This window comes from Paramisgurnus dabryanus, chromosome 19 (genome assembly GCF_030506205.2).
Source record: "Paramisgurnus dabryanus chromosome 19, PD_genome_1.1, whole genome shotgun sequence".
In the NCBI taxonomy this organism is placed as follows: domain Eukaryota; kingdom Metazoa; phylum Chordata; class Actinopteri; order Cypriniformes; family Cobitidae; genus Paramisgurnus; species Paramisgurnus dabryanus.
Window position 1 is genome coordinate 1,672,371 of NC_133355.1, and position 23,725 is coordinate 1,696,095.

The following is a 23,725-nucleotide window of genomic DNA, read 5'->3' on the forward strand; positions in this document are numbered from 1 at the left end:
TAGTCCTACATATATTTCAATTTAAGGAAATATATTCACGTCGCACTGAAAGAAAAACTTAAAGTTACAAACCTGTAAACACTAAAATTAAATATATGTTCAACTTCAAAAAGATACTTAATAAATTATATTTTGTATTTAGCATATATTTTTAAAATATATTTTGGCAAATAATATTTTTTTCCATATGAAATGTAAAATTAGAAATGCATTTGCTTGCCCTTGAAATACATTTTTTTTAAATATGTTGATATATGGAAATTAAAATTAAATATATTTTCAAATTTAAAAGTATATTTAATTGAGCATTACTTTTTAAAATTAATTTTTGCCTTATGGGAAACTATATTTTATCATCTTCAGTGTAGTCACAACTTTTGTATTATTTTTACGCAGGTTTTTAAGTAAATATGTTTCATGAGGTAACATGTGCAGTGCAAAATTAAGCAAGGTTTAAAATCATTCTCTCTCTCTCTCTCTCTCTCTCTCTCTCTCTCTCTCTCTCTCTCTCTCTCTCTCTCTCTGAACTGCAGTGACTCTCTTTTAGCAGACAGACAGTGGGGGGCGGGCACGATCACTTTTGTCTTTTGGATCGCGAGCGGCAGGGTTCACATTCCTTCTCTCTCTCCTCAGGAGATTTTCTTGTTGTATTGGATCTGGATCTTTAGCAGATGAAATATTATGTTCGACTGTAAAATTGTGTGATAATGGCGATGTGCTAGTGGTTCTGATGGATTGACCCGTGGATCTGTATGTGGACAGATCGAGGGACCGACGGATCTGAGTCCGTTATCCCGGAGAAACCCACATCAACACCCGAAACGCGTTTACTATCAAGATGAACAACACAGAGAAACAGAATCAGTGTGATGAAGACTGTTTAGAAGAAGAAGAGCTCGATCCCAGGGTTCAGGTAGAGTACGACAACTAAAAATAACATTACAAGTTAACGGAGTCCTGAAGTCTGAACGATTTAAACCGGATTACAAGTCAATCCTTAGGTTTATTTATAGGTGGGATTTGTGGCATGTTATATTGATTTGTAAAGGTTTGTTTTTATAACTTAGGCTTTAGTTGTACTTGTTGAGCACAGAACTGAAGTTAAACTAGGGCTGCACAATATATCGTTTCAGCGTCGACATCGCGGTGTGCGCCTATGCAAGTTACATCAGAGGACATTTATGGAAATGGAAAACGATTTCTGAAGCCTTTGCCAGTGTTACACGATATGAAAACGGTTTAAAATGACAGAGAGAAATTACAAAATTCTCAGTAAAAAAAAATATTTGAAGAAATGCATAACAGAAGTTAAAACCTCTCTGAACTTTTCATGTTATGTGGTGACGTCATCCAGTATTTATCACATTGAAGAGAAACAAAACATCGCAATGTCAGTTCCCCCAATATGAACTGAAATTAAAAACTATTTGGTTTGATCAGATTTATGTTTGTGTTGATCCGATTGATGTTTGTGTTGATTAGATTGATGTTTGTGTTGTTTTAGGGAAACCCCAATGACATCATTTGTTTAATAAATTTTCATTGTTACATTAATTCAATGCATGTAGCAGAAGTTCCTGCCTTTTATATACTAGCTTCAATTAAAACCAAAAATAGCAGAGCTGTATAAAGTTCAATATAATTTTTAATTAGCGTATTAAATAAGGTTCAAAGAAGGATAGCACAAGCACACATTGCAAAATATTACAAAATTAAACTATAATGCCGTAAAAATAAAAGACAAAATAGTATTCAGACACTTTTACAATCTGTGAAAGATTATTGGTTTAGAACGACACAGGGGTGATTTATGATAAAAATGTCATTTTGGGGTGAACTATCCCTTTAATAAAAAAAAATCTTTTACTGTACTTTTTTCTGGACTATGAGCTTAAATCAGATTGAAAACAATAATGTAAAAATATTAATGTCATACATCATTTATAAGTATCTGCAAAAGTGTGAAATTAATTTAATCCTAACCTGCAATATCAAACGGCTTGATATTTTGTTACTGTATGTAATATGTATATTAATATTTTCTCTTCATTCTTGAACAGTCTCTTTAGTTTTATCATTGAAGCTTAAGACATTTTTTTCTAGTCTAGTTTATAATATTAATGTCATTTTTGACTATAGACCACAAAACCAGTCATACATTTTTATTTTTAAATTAAGAATTACATCATCTAAAAACTGAATAAATAAGCTTTCCATTATGTATGGTTTGTTATAGGACAATATTTGTCAAAAACAAACTATTTGAAAATCTGGGGGTGCAAAAACATCAAAGTATTGAGAAAATCTCTTTTAAAGTTGTCCAAACAAAGTCCTTAGCAACACTTATAAATACATTTTTTAAAATATATTCATACGGTAGAAAATGTACAAAATATCCTCATGAAACATGATCTTTACTTAATATGCTTATAATGTCTGGTTTAAAAAAAATATTGATCATTTTGACCCATACAATGTTTGTTAGCTATTGCTACAAATATACCCGTGCTTACTTTTGTGGTCAAATATGTATGACATTAATATTTTCTCTTCATTTTGAACAGTCTTTAGTTTAATCATCAAAGCTTGTGTCATTTTTCTTTTCTAGTGTGGTTCAAAAGAGCGTGTTTATATTTTAATGTCATATAAAATATCTATGAAAAATAGGTCAGTGGTATAAATCTTTATTTTTAAGCACGCGCAAGTTAATAAATTCGTTCTTTTCTTAAACTCATGATCTGTAACAAAACAAGAGCCTGAAACATTGTGTGTGTGGGAGGAAACATAAACATGAGCTTTATTACAGTGTTAGGTTACATGTGGATAACTTGTTCCAGCTGCGCTGACACCGCAAAAGATTCGTCTGCCATCTCAACTCTGTGTCTGATTTGATCTCTTAAACAGGGGGAGCTGGAGAGACTGAATCAGTCCACAGATAACATCAACCGCTGGGAGACAGAACTAGAGGTACGTTATGCTTTCTTGGTGGTGTCACTGTGTTTGCTGGAATGTTGTGGATGGAATTCCCGAGTGGAAAAGCTTACGGCACCTCCCTCCCGACCTTCACGACCAATGGGAAGTGTCTTACACGTGACTGAAATCCTTCACATATCTGTCGAGCAGCCAGGAAATCTCTCCTGTCGGAATTCCTGTTCTGATAGCCATGAGTTCACTGCACTCATTTATTTCACTGCTATATTTAAATGAGATATATCTACTCTGGTTGTTTTTTATGTAGCATGTGTAGTCTTAAGGGAAATTCACAATGATCCAACCAAACCAACACCAACAGAATGAATTAGTTTGTTGTATCAGTGTGAAATAGCCTTTACAAAAACACTGTGGGGTACTACGGTACATTAATAGTGTCAGATGATAATATGGATATGTGTCGATAAGTATCATAGTATATGTTAGCATCTGTAGATATTATAAAGGAGTTATAAAGCTAATAATCTAGCTTATTTTATACATCCAGGGGCGTTTTCTTGGACAGGGATTAGACTAAATAAATGTAAGAGCTGTCCAAACTGAAAACAACTTGCACTGTCGTCATCTTAAAATACATCAGTGCCCTCTGTTTTGCCTCAAAATGCACACAAGTAATGATTTTAGTAAGGCATGTTAAGGCAATTAAACTAAGGTCTAGTCCTGGTTTAAGCTAATCCCTGTCCGGAAAACCACTCCCCAGGGTTTAGAGAATTTGGAGGCGGCCACCTCCACCAAATTTGGTGCCACCTCCGGCTCTCGACAGCTGTCTGTCATGTGTCTTGATGAAAAACATGAACAATCGTTGCACTGCGAATTGTCATTTGAAACTGCAGTTTTCGCATTACGCCACTGTAGTGGCGCTGTTACGTTATCAGCACAGTGAGGCGATGAATAAACTTTACAAGAAGAGCTGCAATTTAAGAGCTTTATTAGGAGCTATGTTAGAAATATTTTGTGGATGTTGTGCAGGTAAATCACTGCGCACATCTGATTATTACTGCAATGTTTCCGGCATGAAATTGTTCGGTGGTACAACATTGCAGTCGTGTTTGCTCAACATCACACAACACTCAACTTGACATGATCACTAATGACTTGAAAACAAATTATTCTTTCAAAATGATTCATTTATAACAATTCAAACATGAAGCAAACCTTTCCAAAATTCACAAAAAACAAACAAATGTGAATTAGGCAGTCCCTCCAGAAAAACGCGATTGTGCGATCGCATGATTCAACGCATAATCCGCCAAAGTCCGCATATTTTTGCAGGGGCCGCATTTTTTCAAATATGCCGCACTTTCGCAGCATAAATTGCAGATTTCCATTCGTAAAATATGCGGGGCTTGCATGATTTCATAATCCTCGCATTTTCGTAGCAAAAATCACATATCTTAGCAGAAAGTTGAAAAATTATTTCAGCCATGTCCTCTGTTGCCATGGGAACGTTATGAAGTGACGTGATTATGTGATGTAAAAATTATTGAAAAGCTGCAAACAGTTTTTGCAAGTTCCCGCAGTTTTTGCAAGTTCCCACAATTTCATCGCATAAAATTTCATAAATATCCCGTATATTTCATCGCATTTTTTAAGAAAGCGTGCCACAAGATCAAGGATTTTTGCCCACAACAATCACAAAGAAACGGATTGATTCGGTATGTTTAATGTTTACTACGTCCGAATTTATTCAGCAAATGTGTTTCCATCTCCCATTATTCACATTAACTCTTTTTTTTGCATAAGTCAAAAGCCACCTCAAGCGAGCCTAACACTTTCTTTGCGAATTAAGGAATTTTTATTTGAAATTTGGCATTTCCATCACCTGTTTCTGAGGTGGTAGCAGTACTTCAAAATGTGCATAAAATCACGGTGATGGAAACACGTTTTTTATCTACATACACCATGTGCACTCTGTGGACACCAAAAAATTATTCAAAGTCCCCTTTAACTCTGTCGGGTTTAGATTGTTGTAAAACGTCATAACAAGGAACTAAAACTGTTTAAGATGTGGTCAGTGTGAATCAGCCGTTAGTCTAATTTCAGATTTTTAACAGTTTTCTTGCTCTGTATCTATAAATATATTACATAAGACTCACCAACACTTCTCATTATTTTGACTGTATTTGGCCTCTGATTCACCGGCATGATGTAGGATATGTCCTGACGGAGGAAGTTTGAATCCGCCTGACATCTCTTTTGTCATTGAGCTCCTGTGTGGAAGGATGTAATGTCAATGTTTGTGACCAAACCCATCAAATGACAGATTGATCGCAGGCACAACATAACTCCCAGTCCCTCATGGTCACGTTATACAACAAACATGCATGTGAACTCTTTCTACTGATAAAGAGGTTTTGTTAATAAAGCTGGGTGTATATTTTTTGGGTGTAGAAAGCAGTGCTTTTATAGTAAAAGATAGTAACACGGATGTCATATCCAACCACCTGGACATCAGAAACCTTTCTGTCTATTTACAGATAAAGAGCAATAGAAACTATCCAGATTTACTTGGAATTAAAGTCCTTTTCATACTTTTATTACTTTAGGACTCCAGACAGAAGTTTCGAACTGTTCTCATGGAGGCGACCATCAAGCTGGACGAGCAGGCGAAGAAGATCGGTAAAGCTGTTGAAGACTCAAAACCATACTGGGAAGCCAGACGAGCCGCACGTCATGTGAGTTGATGTTATTACCCAGCATTCATAGCATCATTCTGCAAAGCCGTTGTCTTCGTAACAGTTCATAAACTACAGCTTCCAACAGACTTTCATTGAGCCATGAGAATCGCTGTCGAAAGGTTTGCAATCTCTCTTGGAAGATTTGAACGGAAACTTATCTAGGAAATGGAAACGTTTAGGGAAAGCCCGTCTAGACCTCTTTAAATTTAGGAAACATAGCTGTCTGCCTCCACGGGAAAGGAGACTACAGTTATGCAACAATGGTTTGACCGTCGCTATGGATGTCGTTGCTATGTTGTGGTCATAAGGTTCTCTACCACGAGCATCACCAAATAAAATCTCAAAAATATTGGTTATTTTTAATAGGTTTCCAATTCCCAAACTTGTTGCCATGTCTGACTGGTCTGGAATAAACAAATAGGGTTATGAAGCACCACAGAGTCACAGTATTTACACTTTTTATGAGACTTAACCAACAGGATTAGTTAGTAAGACACACATGTGCCAGTTTAAATCCTCAAAATCACATGACCACCTTCACCCACCAATACAGTCTGTATATAACACCTGTTATTATCATATTTATTGACTTTGTCTGACTGCGCGTTCACACCAGACGTGAAAGAAGCGAATAATTTGTGCTGTTCGCGTGTAGTTGGATGCTTGAACATTTTGAGTTAACTCGCTTAAAGGTGACATAGAATGATTGAACGGCGTATTTATCCTTGTTCTGTGATGTGACATGTAGACAAAATTTTATTTTGTTTGGGTCTGTAATGCCTTAGAAGCTTCCTAAAAACCTCTCTCAGATAGCTCTATTAGGGTGGGGGATTTTAAACAAGTGGTTTTGCACCTATTTGGCTCCCCCTACTGGCTTAACTTGCAATCTCATTACCGATTGGCTGACTTTGCTGCCACTCAAAAAATGTAGCCAATTATTTTAAAGTGGAGGGGCAGTGAGATGCCTGTGATGTCATAAGCATCAGTTTTTCAGATTGGGCCATTTTCTGGCTGACGTTTCTAAAAGAGGAATTTCTATGAGACTGAGATGTTTAGCATGTTTAGCACTTTTTGTATGTTTGTGAATGCGAGTAGACTACCATTATTCAACAAAGACAAGGTATAAATGGTTTTTCATTCTCTGTCCCCTTTAATTTGTGCGTGAAATTTGCAAGTGAAAATCCCAAATACCCTCAATTTGCCAGTTTTAGTTAGCCTGTAATCTCAATTTGTCCTCCATTGTTGTTTTGTGTTTCTGCCTCAGCTTGCTACGTCGTAAACACGTCACTACTAGAGCAAGCTCCTGATTGGTTAACGCAGTGCAAATATTCACCAAAGTTCAGATTTTTTTAATTTGTCACGGTACGCGTATCAAACACCTGACACTCGTAAGTTAACGGCGTTTCTTTTACGCGAATCGAGCCGCAGGACATTTATCGCGTCTTTGCATTGACTTAACATGTTAAATACTCACGTTTATCGATTTATTCGCGTCTGTAGAATATATAATTTGATTAGGTTCAAATCTTTTTAGGAGGATAAATTTGCAATGATAATATATATTCAACTCTTGTGTTTTATTCTGTAGTATCTTTTCTTCTTTTGCAAAAAGCGGATATGACACAATGCAACATTTAAAGAAGCGCTATATAAATAAATGTGACTTGACTTTAGTCCGTTTTTAGTAACGAAGTACCGGATGTCTCCAATGCAGAGTCAATTGTTTGCAAACAGTCCAAAATTCTCCTTAATGTCACCTTGTGACAGCCGTAAATGAACTCAAACGTTGACTCTCACGGTCATTAAAGAGCTTTTATATGCAGGAGGTGATTTTGGACACCGGGTCTCCATTGATTTTTTGGTCTGAATGTGAGTCGCTGTTGGGGAAGTTGTTCTGTAACCATAGCTCGCCAAGATACAAGATACTCATAACTTAAAGTAGTAACATACTGTACAAGTAATGAGTCACTAACTACCGAATTCTATTGGACAGGGGAAAATAATTGACAAAATAACTGAGATCAGACAGACAGACCGACAACGTCCAGTCAACAGATCAAATCCTATTTTTACTTTTCATAACTCATATTTTTATTTAACTTAAATATTTTTTGAATGTTAGAGCCAAAGTCAAACTGTAGATGAGACAGGAAAATTACCAGCTGTCTTACACAGCAACACCCCTCATTCAGCCAATCACAGCGCATCATACAGTAACACCTGCTGTCATCTCTTTCTTCTTTTCATTTGATCTCACTGCTGTCTAGAGGAGAAATAAATCAGATGTTTGTGCTCGATCACGAGTCAGAGAAATGATAAGAGAGAATCTGTCGTCCTTTTGCGCTTTTATTTTGTGTGTCTGTGTTTAACACCTCAGCATGTTTGTGTTTGCAGTGCGTCTCTCACCTCATTCAGGGGCATCTGTTCTGTCCCGAACATGGGCATCAGATCTCAGCCGTCAATGAGAGACGACTGCAACGTGTGACGGCTGACCTCACCTCAGTGTCTGTGTCATCTTTTTAAAGAGTCCTCTTTTTTTTTGAGTCCTACCAACATCACACACACACACTATCATGGAGACGTCTGTCCTGTCCTCATACATTTGGATTTGCATTTTATGCATTTGGCAGATGCTTCAATCTAAAGTGATACAAGGGACTAAAAATGAAAATTCTGTCATCATTTTCTCACTCTCATGTTGTTACAAACCTGTATAAATCTATTTGTTCTGATGAACACAAATGAATATATTTTGTAGAATGTTTGCAACCAAGCAGATCTGGGGCACCATTGACATGATAGGACAAAATAATGCTATGGAAGTGAATGGGGCTCATGATCAATTTGGTATCAAACATACCAAAAATATCTACCTTTGTGGTCATCAGAACAAAGAAATTAATACAGGTTTGTAACAACATGAAAGTGAGTAAATGATGACAGAATTTTTGGGTGAACTATCCCTTTAAGATATCATTAATGCTCTACTAAATGAGCTAGAGGAACACACGTGACCTCTATGAAGGTCATGGCTCAAACATGCAGAGGTCGTATCCAGACTGAGGCAGCATGCGTTTGGCTAAACGATTTTGTGAATCTGCTGGTGCAAAGCATGACTTGAGCACCGACAGTGACATCATCTCGTATGCAAATGTATAATCATTTTAATCAAAAGCGCATATACAAATATTCAAATAATTGTAAACATTTGATCATGTTAAGCTTACTCTTTTGCAGTATGTGTACAGTATAGTTAGCACATTTTTAAGTAATTTTATGCAAAACAACAAATACAATCACATCAGACTGGACACGGTACGAAACAGCATCTCATGGGAGATGTTTTGTTTTGCACTAAAATGATCTGTCAGGTGAATTATCTGTAAAAAATGCAGCATATTTGTCAAATCAACATATTTTGTGTTACTTTAACTTAAAAAATTAAGTTAAACAATTTCAACTTGTTTTTATAAGTTATGTCAACTTATCACAGGTCAAAACTTAAAAAAGTAGGTTGAATTAACTTCATGCTGCTTTTTGTACAGTGCAAGGATAAAGAGAGAGAAAGAAAGAGAGAGATTCCCACATTTAAAGTAAGAGATTAGAGGAATAATTCAACAAAAATGAGCTGCATCGAGTCCTTTTCCTAATTTTCTCGGGTTTGTCTCGAGTCTTTCTTTAAAAAGAAAAAATTATTTATGCATGTCAGGTTTTGGGTATAAATTGATTCGGGGTCATTTTGGGTCGGGTGCATTTCTTTGGACCCAAGAAGACCTCTACTTGCAACTATTTTGTTATTCAAAGGCTAGGGAAAAAACAAGACAAAACAGTTTAAATCACGTATTATTCTTAAGAGATTTAAATCTATGAATAGTTTACTTTCCACTCCATGTAATACATCTGTACTTTGTGTTAGAGAGAAAAGCATGCGGTTGTGAAAGAGTATCAGGGTTAGTAAATAAATGTTTATTTTGGATGAACAATTCCTGTGAACACAATCTCCTCTGAAGGGAGAGTTATTGTGCTGGTGGAGCCGCTAGTTTCCTCTTCCTGTGTGTAGATTAGATGACTGTCAGTAAACTGGGTCGCTCACTTCAGCGAGTCAGAGAGAGTTTAGGGCGTATCGAAGCGATTCTGTGCCTTCTGAAGTGATTAAATGTTAATTTAGTCGGATTTGAGTTTACAGTGAACACTTCACATAAAAAATTCATCTGAATCACAGCTGCCGGAGAGAAATAGGTCAGAAAAGCAGAGGACATTCGATGTTCAGACTGAAGAAAAATCATGGATTCATTCCTCAACAGAAAATGTGTAAACAAATGGGTTGAAGCCACACATTTGCACTAAATACAATTAATATGATAAAACCTCATTTATTATAATTTACAGATATCTGGGAATCATTTATTCAAGTTTATTTTTAATAGCACTTTTGAGAATTTAGCAATATTGCAAATCAGCTTTACAACAAAAATAATATTAGTAAATACATTAGATACAAGGAAAATAATATAATTATATAGAATATGTGGTATTATTGCAAAATACATCTACATTACCAATATCAGCTGTGAATATACTGTAGGTTGGACCGCTTTATATAGCATTACTTATAAGTAAGTATTATTAATACTAACTGCACACATAACAGGTTAATTGAAACTGATTTGCTAAAATGGATATTTCCCACAATACTGGAAAGGCCAAGCCATTTTAAAAGGTCTGTCATTCACCTCCCTCTCTCATTGGCTATTGTGAAAGTAAAGAGGAAGTCATTCCAATTTAAATTAGGGATGCACCGAATCCAGGATTCGGATTCGGTCGAATACCGGGCTTTTTGACGGGGTTCGGGTTCGGCCGAATCCTAGATTTTTTTTTCCACTGAACCGAACCCTAGGCTTGCGCTACGCTGGTCGACGTCACGCGCCCGTTGATTACACACATCGGGTGCTGACGTTGAGATAAGCTTTATCTCACATTTCGCGGACGCACCTGGAAAAACGAGTGTGTCTCCCCACATCGCTTTCATTATGCATAGGCTTATGGTAATTGGCAAAATAGTTTTTCCCACTTGTCATCCTGGCATAATGTTGCCTATCCATTACCAGTGACTGTTTGGAAACAGCAGCTTGTATATATACCGTTTTGAGAACAACTAATCTACTGTTACACTACTAATAGTGGTAGTATTGCGACTTGTATTTATTTTTTCAAACACTGCATTGCTAATCTTTCTAGTTTAAGTGTAACGGTCCACTAGTCTACAGTAAGAGTCTCTGAGCGGTCTGCACCGGGTCTGGACGGGTCTTTATGAGTTATGTAACAACAGTGACGGCTTTGTGCTTGTAATTGCTGGAGTCCTCGCTGTATTCTGTAGCTCTTTGTGTTTCACCAGCTCGGTCCTAATGTCAGCAGGTCATTTAGATTGCTGTCATCACTTTTAGTGTAGGTAGCTAAAGCTGTGGTCTCGTGATGTATGATGAACACTAATCATAGTGACAGTGTGTGTGTGTGTGTTTAGACAGACAGAAGTGTGGCAGCTAATAAAAAGATTTTGAATATATAATAATATAATATAATATATATAATATTATAATATCTATAATTAAGTACAAATTATTTTTACCCAAAATAAATTTTGAAACTCAAGTTGTAGGATCTGCAACTACTGTTATTAAGACAGTGGAAAGATTCAATGCTCAGTATATCAGACAGTGTCCCAGTTTTGTGCCCACATCGACATGCCATCATAAAATTGCGACAGCAGTGGACTAAATGCAACTATTGTGTTGGTGCAGTACATGCATTGTTTGGGGCTGTTGAATGGTCAGCTTAGACAATGGACTGAAAGGTCAGTTTTGGACACGTTGGATGTGACGCGTTACTTTGTTTGGTCATGACCTCAAGCACGTCCTTCATCTTACAGATACTCACGTCATCTGAGTGGATGAATCTGTCTGGAGGATTGTGTGTCTCTGTACAGTAGAGGCTTTAGTCATCTACCAATAAAGAGATTTATACTGTAGAGCAAAAAAAAATACACTGCTGTGCTTTTACATTACACTGACCAAAGCAAAGGATCCTGCTACAACTTTAAACAGACCATAATCTGCACAGATACAGAAATTTTGTTGACTTTTTCTGAATTACACCCAGCCTCTCCCTCAGTCTAGGCTCTCAGTACGGGCTCGCATTTGGACCGGGCTCTCAACCAGAATCTCACCTAGTCCAAACTCTCACATAGTTCAGACTCGATTAGTCTCTTGGTCAGTCCAGACTCTTGATCAGTCTCCCGGTCGGTCCAGACTCTCCCTCGTTCCAGACTCTCGGTCGGTCCAGACTTTTGATCAGACTCTCCCTCACTCCAGACTTTCGATCAGTCTCTACCTCACTCCAGACTTCGATCAGTCTCTCCCTCAGTCCAGACTCTCGATCAGACTCTCGGTCGGTCCAGACTTTTGATCAGTCTCTCCCTCAGTCCAGACTCTCGATCAGACTCTCGGTCAGTCCAGACTCTCCCTCATTCCAGACTCTCCCCAAGTCCAGACTCGTTTAGTCTCTTGGGCAGTGCAGACTCTCCCTTAGTCCAGACTCTTGATCAAGCTATCAATCAGTTCAGACTCTTGATCAGGCTCGGTCATAACAGACTCTCAATCATTACAGACTCTCCGTCAGTCCAGACTCTCCATCAGTCCAGACTATTCCTCAGTCCAGACTCTCCCTCAGACACTCGGTCAGTCCAGACTCTCCCTCATTCAAAACTCTCCCCAAGTCCAGACTCGTTTAGTCTCTTGGGCAGTGCAGACTCTCCCTTAGTCCAGACTCTTGATCAGTCTACCAATCAGTTCAGACTCTCAATCAGACTCGGCCATTACAGACTCTCCGTCAGTCCAGACTCTCCCTCAGTCCAGACTCTCCCTCAGTCCAGACTCTCCCCAAGTCCAGACTCGTTTAGTCTCTTGGGCAGTGAAGACTCTCCCTTAGTCCAGACTCTTGATCAATCTATCAATCAGTTCAGACTCTTGATCAGTCTACCAATCAGTTCAGACTCTCAATCAGACTCGGTCATTACAGACTCTCAATCATTACAGACTCTCCCTCAGTCCAGACTCTCCCTCAGTCCAGACTCTTGATCTGACTCTTGGTCAGTCCAGACTCTCCCTCATTCCAGACTCTCCCCAAGTCCAGACTCGTTTAGTCTCTTGGGCAGTGCAGACTCTCCCTTAGTCCAGACTCTTGATCAATCTATCAATCAGTTCAGACTCTCAATCATACTCGGCCATTACAGACTCTAGATCGTTACAGATTCTCCCTCAGTCAAGACTCTCCGTCAGTCCAGACTCTCCGTCAGTCCAGACTCCCCGTCAGTCCAGACTCTCGGTCAGTCAAGACTCTCCCTCAGTCCAGACAGAAATTACTCAGCTAAAATGAACAATTAAACATATATCAGTGTGATAACAACTACCTTTGAGGACCAAAACCATCTTTTGGAAAATTTTATTGAAAGTGTAAATATTTTTTTATTTAAAGCCGAGTCCCGTTCTTTGAATGAAGAGGACGGGGTTTACGACTTGTACTGCAGCCAGGCACTAGGGGGCAAACAAAGAGACAGCGTCTTCAAGATGTATGAGGCACACCCCGTCCAGACTCTCCTCAGTCCAGACTCAATGACAATCAGTCAAACTTAATGAATTTAAGTTTCCTAATGAACTAAGAATAATATGTGTTATACATAATGTATGTTTAAATATTGCAAAGAAGTTCAGTATCTATCATTGTAAATAAACGAGAGAGAGAGAGAAGCAGTCATTGAACAGTTTATAGTTTATATTAATCTGGTTAATGTCTCGGCTCTGGTGACAGTCATTGAGCATCAGGATGGTTTAGTGAAGTTTTTCACATTTAAATCATGGTTTGGGTCTTACATGCACATACATGCATGTCCTGTCCTAATGCTGATATGAAGAATGTGTGCTGCAGAAACAAGCAGCAATGAAAAGTGAAATATATGATGAAACCTTCAATATATCCTCTTAAAAGACACAGGAATCTGCAGGCTGTGTTACTTACAGACCAGTCATCAAACAATTCAAGATTCAAGAACTTCATTTGATGAAAACAAATCTTATGCAATTTTGGATCTCAACAAATATATTTTCATTGCTGTTATTATTGTATTGTGGTGAATTGTCTATAGGTTTGTAAAGTAAAAAATTTGTTGAAATAGAGTCCAGTGTAAAACCGCTGTAAATGTTTTTTTAGGCTCAGTTAGAAGCTCAGAGAGCGACACAGGAGTACCAGCGGGCGATCGAGATCCTGCGGGCAGCAAAGGAAACCATTGCGCTGGCCGAGGAGCGTTTACTGGAAGAGGACAGTAGACAGTTCGACTCGGCATGGCAAGAGATGCTCAACCACGCCACACAGCGGGTGAGAACGAGATAGACAACTGTTTAATTAACTAATCATAACCAAACTGCACATACAATAATGCAGATATGCCCACCGGTGACCATTTTACCACAGTTCAGGGGATGCAACACATTGGGGACTTTGTTTCACAAATAACAACATTTTGCCTAAACACTCTGATTGGCTCTTGCAGGTGATGGAGGCGGAGCACAGCAGGACACGCAGCGAGATCCAGCACAGAGAAACAGCGGCCAAATACAACGCCGCCATCGGCCACATGAGACAAATGGAGAAGAAACTCAAACGCACAATCAACAAGTCCAGGTCAGAGGACTTGACTGAAATCACACAACTAAGTGTAAACTTAACGCAATCCACTCAAAACATCATCAGCTCGATTACACAAATGCATTAAGGAGGATTACATGCAAATAAATAACAATAAGAAAGTTACAAAAAGAAATCGTTCACAAGTTTAGAAAACACTTGATTGACATGTTTTCCGCGATCTTAAAATCTTAAACTAAAGGCGTATGCTTAAAGTCCCCCTATGGTAAAAAATCAAGTTTTTATTGTTGTTTATGTCTATGTGGTGTTTTTATGCTTTAAAGCAACACCAAAGAGTTTTTTGTACCTTAAAATAACGTTTCCAAAAAAGTTTCAGTGGTTCATCCTCTCAAAACAGGGTGAACGGCACTTTCACATTCCCTTGACAGCCCTCTATCGGCCAAAACCGCACTAAAGAAGTTTCCAACCGTCGGGTAGTGGTCCTGTAGTTCGAGTGAAAACTACAAAAACTTGCTTTACGGCAGACCTACAATCCAATCAGAGCCAGCTATGCTGCAGTATTTAAGACAGTGGTAATGAACAATTACGCTTTTAACCTTTAGGGGGAGCAAAGAGCCAAAACTCTTTGGTGTTGCTTTAAGACAAGCCATGTGCAAATTCATCCCCATTATTTTCTCCGTAAAGTTGGAGTTTTTCCAGACAGAGAAATGGGATTAACCCTGGGATTAACCCTAACCCTAACCCTAACCACTGGTCACAAACTAATCTGTTACCTCTTTTCCCTCCATTAACGAGTTATCTCGTCAATAAGGAGAAAATCAATTTGCATAAAAAATTTTGTTTACTTTTTTTGGTTATCTATAAAACCGCACTTACCCACTTTATAAAGAAAAACTGAAGCAAAAAACTATTTATTAATTTTAAACTCTGTGTACATTTTGATAATCGTTCTGAGTCTGATCTCTAACAAAATTCCTTCACAAAATTGCAATTTTTTTATTTTTTAAACAAAATATCTACATTTAAGAATTTATAAGCAGAGGAAAAAAAATATAGATAGGATGGAAAATTTTTTCACGTTTTGTTTATTGTTTGTTTGAAAGCAAAGGGTCTGTTCTTTCATTTGATATTCACCTTATTCCGCCACGCCCCTTTTTAATTCTTCGCTCTTCTGCATTTTGTCAACCGACTTCCGCTGCTAATATGGCACAGTGCATTCGGTGGTTAGTTTGGTGGTTAGAAGATTGTTTGTAGTTCACTATAACTTTAGTGAAATGACAAATATCGCTACTGCTGTAAATGTTTTAAATTAGGAGCACGGTTAAAACTTCATACGACGATTGGATAGTCTTATATTGTCCCATCAATAGTCTCGTGGTTAGACGATATGAAGCGGCCGCGACAAGTAACCTGGCATATTTAATTACCTCATCCTGTCAGGAGTTGATGGAGCAGCATTGAAAATTATTAAAAGTTTGTCTACCAATATTTACACAGTGATTTCGTCTTTTTTATAGCAAATGTGCACCTTAGCCAGTCCAATAACTATTTCGTTTTTATGTGGTACCATGATAGAATTCATTTGCAAACTTGCCAACACTTATTCCTTCAAATCATGAGACTAAAATCCTTTTAAGTGGAATCTCTAAAGCTCACATATGGTTTAAGAAATTCCTTACAGATAATAACTGATCACACTGTAAAGGTTTATATAACTGCATGGCAGGTTACATCTGATCACATAGTAAATGTTTAATATAACTGCATGACATCTGATCACATTGTAAAGGTTTAATATAAATGCACAACATGATCACATTGTAAAGATTTAATATAAATGCACAACATCTGATCACATTGTAAAGATTTAATATAAATGCACAACATGATCACATTGTAAAGGTTTAATATAAATGCACAACATCTGATCACACTGTAAATGTTTAATATAAATGCACAACATCTGATCACACTGTAAATGTTTAATATCACTGCATGCCATCTGATCACATTGTAAAGGTTTAATATAAATGCACAACATGATCACATTGTAAAGATTTAATATAAATGCACAACATGATCACATTGTAAAGATTTAATATAAATGCACAACATCTGATCACATTGTAAAGGTTTAATATAAATGCACAACATCTGATCACATTGTAAATGTTTAATATAACTGCATGACAGGTAACAGCTGATCACATTGTAAATGTTTAATATAACTGCATGACAGGTAACAGCTGATCACATTGTAAAGATTTAATATAAATGCACAACATGATCACATTGTAAATGTTTAATATAAATGCACAACATCTGATCACACTGTAAATGTTTAATATCACTGCATGCCATCTGATCACATTGTAAAGGTTTAATATAAATGCACAACATGATCACATTGTAAAGATTTAATATAAATGCACAACATGATCACATTGTAAAGATTTAATATAAATGCACAACATCTGATCACATTGTAAAGGTTTAATATAAATGCACAACATCTGATCACATTGTAAATGTTTAATATAACTGCATGACAGGTAACATCTGATCACATTGTAAATGTTTAATATAACTGCATGACAGGTAACAGCTGATCACATTGTAAATGTTTAATATAAATGCACAACATCTGATCACACTGTAAATGATTAATATCACTGCATGACATCTGATCACATATGAAGGTTTAATGTAACTTTACAACTGGTAAAGCAAGACCACCCTGCAATAAATAAAGACACCGCTTTATCGGAGTCATCAGGAGCTGATCCCAAGCGTATATCTGGAAGCTGTTGGTGTATGTACTGGTAAAGTGCTTGGCGACTGTGTAATGGATGCAATATCAACCCTGTGTAAAGCTGAACCAAAGATGGTTGTTTCTCAGCAGAGATATGTACATTTGTGCCAGCTCAACACATGAAGCAGAAGCATTGAAGCAGTTTTTCGGACAGGTTTTACAGGACTAGGCCTTAATTATATTAGGACATTTTAGTTTTTACAAACAAATCCTACAAAAAAACAAGACTGGTGCGCATCTTGTGACAAAACAATGGCACTAATATATGTTGAGGTATGTCAGTAAAAGGTGTTTTTAAATTATTGTAGCTCAAATATGCATTTTAGCCTGGGACCAGGATAAGCCCTGTCCGGGAAACCGCACCATTGTTTTCCCATATCAGATGTATGTTGCTTCAGGTTGAGTTGTGATTTTAAAGTGTAGTTGTGGTCAGAGACGGATAGATGCTCCCATTGTGTTTCTGCATCACAGTTTAGGAACATGTTGATTGTATCATCCTCACAGTTGTCCACTGCATCACTAAACATCAATGCATCTGTGAGAACAATATAACCATAAACATTTTTATGTTAGTATTTAAAAGAAAATTGCATCATGAGAATTAATATATAAATGGCACCCATACTTAAACAGAACAGTGTGTAAGAGAGATGCATTAAAAAGAGACAGAAACATTATACACACAACCTTTAACTTCAGTGTTAAATAATACGTTGTTTAATATGTCATTATCAATATCTGAATGAGAAATGAACTGACATTCTAGCATCTGAAATCTCCGTAACTTGTAGGAATCACGTGGGCTACTGTAAGAATGCAATGTACTATAATATCTCGTTGTACTATCGTAAATATAAAAATATAGGTGGACAATTAAAACCATTCAAATAGTTGCATTTTATAAACTAACATTACTGATCTTAAGTGTATTTGTAGAACGGACATCACAAATCTAACTTTAGGCGAACGAGCACAAAGTTAGCTAAGATAGCTTACCTGAAACTGGCCACCTTTTCAACACCCGGCGTGGTTTAAAGTTACCGGAACATCGTAGTCGAACCATTACTTGGGATAAGGGTGTTCCTCAGTTGGCTTAAAATTGGTAAGAAAGAAACATAAAGGCGCGCGAGTGAGCTTTTTAAGCTTAACACGTCGCCTTCAGTCACTGCCTCAGCTGCTCATCGTCTATGCGGCCGGAAGAACGTTGACAAAATGAGCGAAATGGCGCCGCCCTTGTTGTCGTGAAAAATAAGGTGAATATTTGTATGTTTATATATTTTTAGAATTTTTTTCCCTGAAAGGCATTTTATGAAATGTTTATGAAAATCACATAAAATGCTAGTGGACAAATGTTCAACAACAAAAAAAAAAGGCTGGCGAGGACTGAGTTAACATCAGTACTAAAACATTACTACTGCAAATGCGCAGTTTACATATAAATTTTGTTTCTGAAACTGCCAAATGTAGCATCTATTCACATTTATATCTATGTTCCAAGTGAAAAGAGTGGAGAGCATAAAGAGTAGAGTCGAGAACTAATTTGCATATTAATAGATCCACATATACTTAATGAGGCAATGGTGTAGCGTTACATACAAGCTGTTTTAAAGCATTTAGTCACAGAAAAACTTTTACCTATTATGATGTTCGAGGATGCATTTTAAGTGATAAAATGATTAAATACAGTGGGATTTTAAACTTTAAAGCAAGTTATATTAAAAAAATTTAAATGAAGGCCTTAGACTGAATATGAAAGAAAAAGCAGCCAATAAGAGTCCAAAATAGATGTGAACTCCTTTAATAAAATGCATCTCAGGGTGAAACCTCAAGAATCTGCTTGATAAAATGCCACAACGATTTTGCAAATTATAGGCAAAGGGTGACGTCACTGAAGATGATAAAATATGAATTATTTTGGATGCTTTTAGTCAAATCTAAAGTAACAGTGGTGGACAATGAGCTAACATGAACAATTGTATTGACATAACTAACATTAACAAAGATGAATAAATGCTGAAGAACTATATTACTTATTGTTAGTTCATGTTGCATTTACTAATGCTAAACAATACAACCTTATTGTAAAGTGTAACCAAATTATAAGAAAACAAACATAGATTTTTCTTTTCTCTCAAAGAAATGTTGTTAGACCAAAAATGTCTCAGTCCAGTTTTTAGGAGATGGAAATGGTTTTGTTTTTCCTGCCCCACCCCAGGCCTCAGCTCTGTGTCAGTGGATTTGTAGATGTAGTTCGTCGTCTTTAATGTTTTCCAGATGTGTTTCTCCAGCTGGAATGCGGTCGTCCTCTTTACTGACCAAGAGTTTTGCTGTTGCCATAGAGACGCTAAGAGACTTGATTTATTTCAACATTTCTTTATCTCCCTCTGCAGGCCGTACTTTGAATTGAAGGCGAAATATTACCTACAGCTCGAGGTACGCCAGTTTCTTTTTTCTGCTGAAAACAATCTAACGTGCATATTAGATTTTAATCATAAATTTATGTGACCTCTCCTACAGCAACTTAAAAGACGAGTGGATGATCGGCAAGCCAAACTGACCCAAGCCAAAGGCGAATACCGGACCGCTCTTAAAAACCTGGAGACCATCTCAGATGAGATCCACACACGGAGACGACTCTCTGCTATGGGACCCAGGGGCCGAGGGGTCGGGGCCGAAGACGACCGGGCCAATAATGACGACATCACCAACTTTAAAATGGAGTCGGATGGCATATCTAGTGAGTGACGTCATGCATACCAACATAGGTGGAGGACAGGCCTGATTTTATGGGTGGTGTGCAGGTTGGATCAGAGAGAGGCGTGAAGTTTTAAACATGATGTTTGTGTATTGTGTGTGTTTGTGCTACAGTGATCTCTGTGAACATTGAGGAGGATGAGAATTGTAATGGTTATACATCAGAAGATGACCCAGAGACACAATCCACCTGCAGTCAGAGCTCCACTTCTGCTCCTGTAGATCTGCGCTGCCCGTATCCCTCCTCTCCTGACACCTATCCCAAGCTCTCGTCCTCCTGTCCGTACCCTTCATCGTCATCCTGTCCTTCATCACCGTCGGTCTGCCCGGATGTTCTTCAGCTGCCGGGCTCCGGGTCTCTGGAGGGTTTTGAGCAGGTGTCTCCTGTGCTGGGACCTCGCAGTGAGTGCAGTGGAGCATCATCGCCTGACTGTGAACAGGAAAGAGGTGAGAACCTATCATGACCTGATCTGCTTTTCCATTAAGGGCCGTTTACATTATAACGATAACTAGAAAAAGTATAGTTTTAAAAATCGTTTTATATTAAAGAGAATAGCGGAGTTCACACCACAACTATAATGATAAAGCTCACGTTCACAAAATACTCGCAAGACACTATCTTAACCTTGGGTTCACACCAGCCGCGTTTGAGACATCAAATTCACGTCTACCGCGTCTAGTTCGCCGCTTGAACATTTTGAGTGTTCTCACTTCATTCGCTCGTGAAATTCTAGTCATCGAGACATTCACGCGGAAATTCGCGTCATGGGAGGGGCTTCTGCAACTTGCTTCCTGTAATCACATCATGACTAGAGCAAGCTCTTGATTGGTTAACGCTGCGTGTTTTTCCACCAAAGTTCAAATTTGTCAACTCGCGCATCTTGAGCGTTGCCGCGACTGAGGCGGAATCGGGTCTACCGCACTGCGCTAAATGCCTCATTTGCGCCGCGAGACCTCCAGACGCGCATCAACGCATTTTTACATTGACTAAACGTTGAAATCACTCGCGCTTGACGCCTCTACCGCAGCTGGTCTGAACGCAGTATAAAACTAAACTAAACTTATTTTTTCATAAACCCTTTAGACGCGTGTGGAGCAGGTATGTATTTTGACAAAACGCATGATGCACATAGGTGCGCACATGAAGCGCCGAACACATATTTTGACATGACGAGCCACACACATGATGGGCTAAATACACGTTGTGACGATCTTAGCATTGTGCGTCCCTCGAAACTACTAGATTCACTGATTAGATTTACGTGAAACGCAGCGTGCTGAGGACATCGGCTAGTTACCCGATGAGTAAATGCAACAAGAATAGCATATTAACATATTCAGTGACACAAAAACCATTAATTATAGGAAATATGCTAAATTTGTTAATGCCATTAAAGGTAAATGATCTGCACGAAATGAACAAAGTTATCATTGTTGACGCTTATATAGTTATCGTTATAGTTACCGTTAAAGTGTGAACGGCCCTTTAACCCTCAAATTGCACAAGTGAATTGAAAAGTATGCATAAACTCCCATAATCGCAAAAAAAAAACGTTTTGATGCTCTGGTGAGGTGTTTTTTTTCCTGCAATTTCGAAAAAGGAATGTAATTGCAAAACTCCAATGGAAAAGTTTTTTCTTTTTCGCATTTACAGGTCACCTGATGTGTGTTAAAGGCACATGATTTTTTTTAAATATGGTGCAATATGCTTGGTTAAAGGACCAGAAGAGGTGTGTTTGATGTGTCGTCACAAGCGCATAACATTCGAGTCGCCCTCGCTATATTTTTTAAGCCATCCGTATATTCGCGGTACCGTATGAAGTCAAACCCCCCCCACCCCTTTTGCCATGGTTTTTGTAATGGCTTATCACAGGACACAAAATTATGTTTTAAGCACATAACATCACTTAATGAAAACCCAGTCGTTTTGCAATAGTTTTTTGTCGACGTTTGTTTAGAAAAACAAACATTTTGAGCAAATCCTTCATGGAAATGCAGCTTGTGCGTGTTGTCTAAAGCTAAGGCAAATAAATTTGTATCAAATCAAAATTAGTAAATTAAAAGATTTGTTTTTGTACAGGTGAAAGGGCAGAAGGAGCTGAAGGTAAACCTGAATCTACAAACAACAACAACAACAACATCATCATGAGTCAGAAGAGCTCACAGCTGGAGAGTCTGAGCAGATTATCACTCCAAACTACAGATGATAATGAAACTGACAGCATCTCTTACACCGTCACCTCCAACACATCTGCAGTGCTGCTACTAAACACGGTTTAAATCGGACACCTTCAGCACAAAAGACTCAAATCTAAGACTTTTATGTGTCAAACTCCACCCAGTGTTGTATGTGAAACTATTATTATCATCTCAGTATTATTATCTCAAAACAGACTGAACCCAGAAAACAGTGTTACGACGTGTAGACACATCAGCTATGACGTGACTGGAATCGTCACTGAGTCAATGTTCTTCATGTTTAAGTCTTCTTACTTTCTGTCTTCTCCTGCGGCGTCCAATTAATAAACTTAAAGGGACAGTAAGTAGGGTTTTAAGTGTTTTATTAATCAAAATCAATGTTTTTATTCATAAAAATGTCTTCATTGGTGTCAAATGACCTCTTCCAGTGATCTGACTTTTCTTTGTAAGCTAAGAATTTCTTCTGTTTATTTTCATCGAATGGGTAAGTCCAAGGAGGCTTCCATGTCGTTCCACCGTATTGATAAACTATAATAGCAGAGAGGGACATAGCACTAGCCTACCAATGCGTTTCCACAACACGTTTTCGTTCAGAACACGTGAACCGGCTGACACAGACAAGGAGATCAGTGATTACATATCGGCTACCTTAGTTGCAATACGCATTTGGAAAGGCGATGCGCTAGAGAGCACTGTTCGTTTGAATGCAAAATACAATTTCACCACTAGATGGGGGTAAATCCTACTTATTGTCCCTTTAAGGCAACTTCTTTTTCATGTTGGATGTTTGTCAGTGACTGAATGATATTTTTATCTTTTAAATTGTAGGTCAATATCTTAGCAGTAAGATGTTAGTTAACATCAACTTGCTGAGAGAGACTCGTTATTCTCTATATGACTAAAGAATAAAGCTCATAATTGATATAGGAAATTAGGGGGATGCCAGTCTTAGCAGATATCCGCACTTGTTTTTTACTCATTTTTTAAAAAATGTGTCAATGTTCCTCTGTCATCTCAGACTTTTCTCATAGTTTTCCACTTGTGTAGTGTAAATGTATATATTTATACTCAATGTTTGTCTTGTTACTATTATGTTACAAATGTGTTATCACTGCACAAAATTCATATTTGTGTAATAAACAGATGCTCACAGCATGACACTCTTTGCCTTCAGTGCTCAACTCGGACAACATTTCTAACCGGCATGCACTGCAAATCAAGTCAGCCGCTGATTGGTCTGCGCAGCACCGCATGAAGTTAAACATATGTTGTATATATAAGTATTGTCTGAAGACTTTTTTATTTTTTTATACTTGTTTTTAGTCCATGTTTTTGTTTATTGCCCCAAGGCAGCATTGTGCTAAGGGTACTAACACCAAGGTTTTTATCTGATAAGTTACAAGGTAACAAGCAATGTATGCATTAGAAGGTTTTACTCTAACAAACATCATATATATATTACTCTTAATATTTTTTTATATCTACATTAATGTGTATTTTTTATTTGTGTTGTATTCTTTAATATTGCACTGTCCATGGAGCGACCCTGACATTTCACTGCTGGTTATATAGTATATGCTATATATAATCGTGT

At 37.7% G+C, this 23,725-nt stretch overlaps 1 protein-coding gene and 1 long non-coding RNA gene across 2 annotated transcripts; one reads left to right on the top strand and one right to left on the bottom strand.

Annotated features, from left to right (window-relative positions):
• The first annotated feature begins 566 nt into the window (after positions 1-566).
• sh3bp5a (SH3-domain binding protein 5a (BTK-associated)) lies at positions 567-23,289 on the top strand. The gene is made up of 9 exons (XM_065285094.1): positions 567-913; positions 2,905-2,967; positions 5,538-5,666; positions 13,932-14,096; positions 14,272-14,402; positions 19,569-19,611; positions 19,696-19,915; positions 20,047-20,379; positions 22,013-23,289. Exons 1-9 carry the CDS (start codon positions 839-841, stop codon positions 22,210-22,212), a joined length of 1,359 nt encoding a protein of 452 aa, XP_065141166.1. The 5' UTR covers positions 567-838; the 3' UTR covers positions 22,213-23,289.
• Positions 16,976-19,562, bottom strand: LOC135775370 (uncharacterized). The gene is made up of 2 exons (XR_010543866.2): positions 18,175-19,562; positions 16,976-17,713 (listed from the first exon to the last, which is right to left on the bottom strand). It is a non-coding gene; the product is annotated as an uncharacterized lncRNA (long non-coding RNA).
• Positions 23,290-23,725: the final 436 nt, after the last annotated feature.

What these genes read in the sequence shown, in the direction of transcription:
- sh3bp5a (XM_065285094.1), top strand. Translation starts at nt 839, where the DNA reads ATGAACAACACAGAGAAACAGAATCAGTGTGATGAAGACTGTTTAGAA. An exon ending in CCAGACGAGCCGCACGTCAT is followed by an intron (nt 5,667 to 13,931) that starts GTGAGTTGATGT and finishes ATGTTTTTTTAG; the next exon opens with GCTCAGTTAGAAGCTCAGAG. An exon ending in CGCACAATCAACAAGTCCAG is followed by an intron (nt 14,403 to 19,568) that starts GTCAGAGGACTT and finishes CTCCCTCTGCAG; the next exon opens with GCCGTACTTTGAATTGAAGG.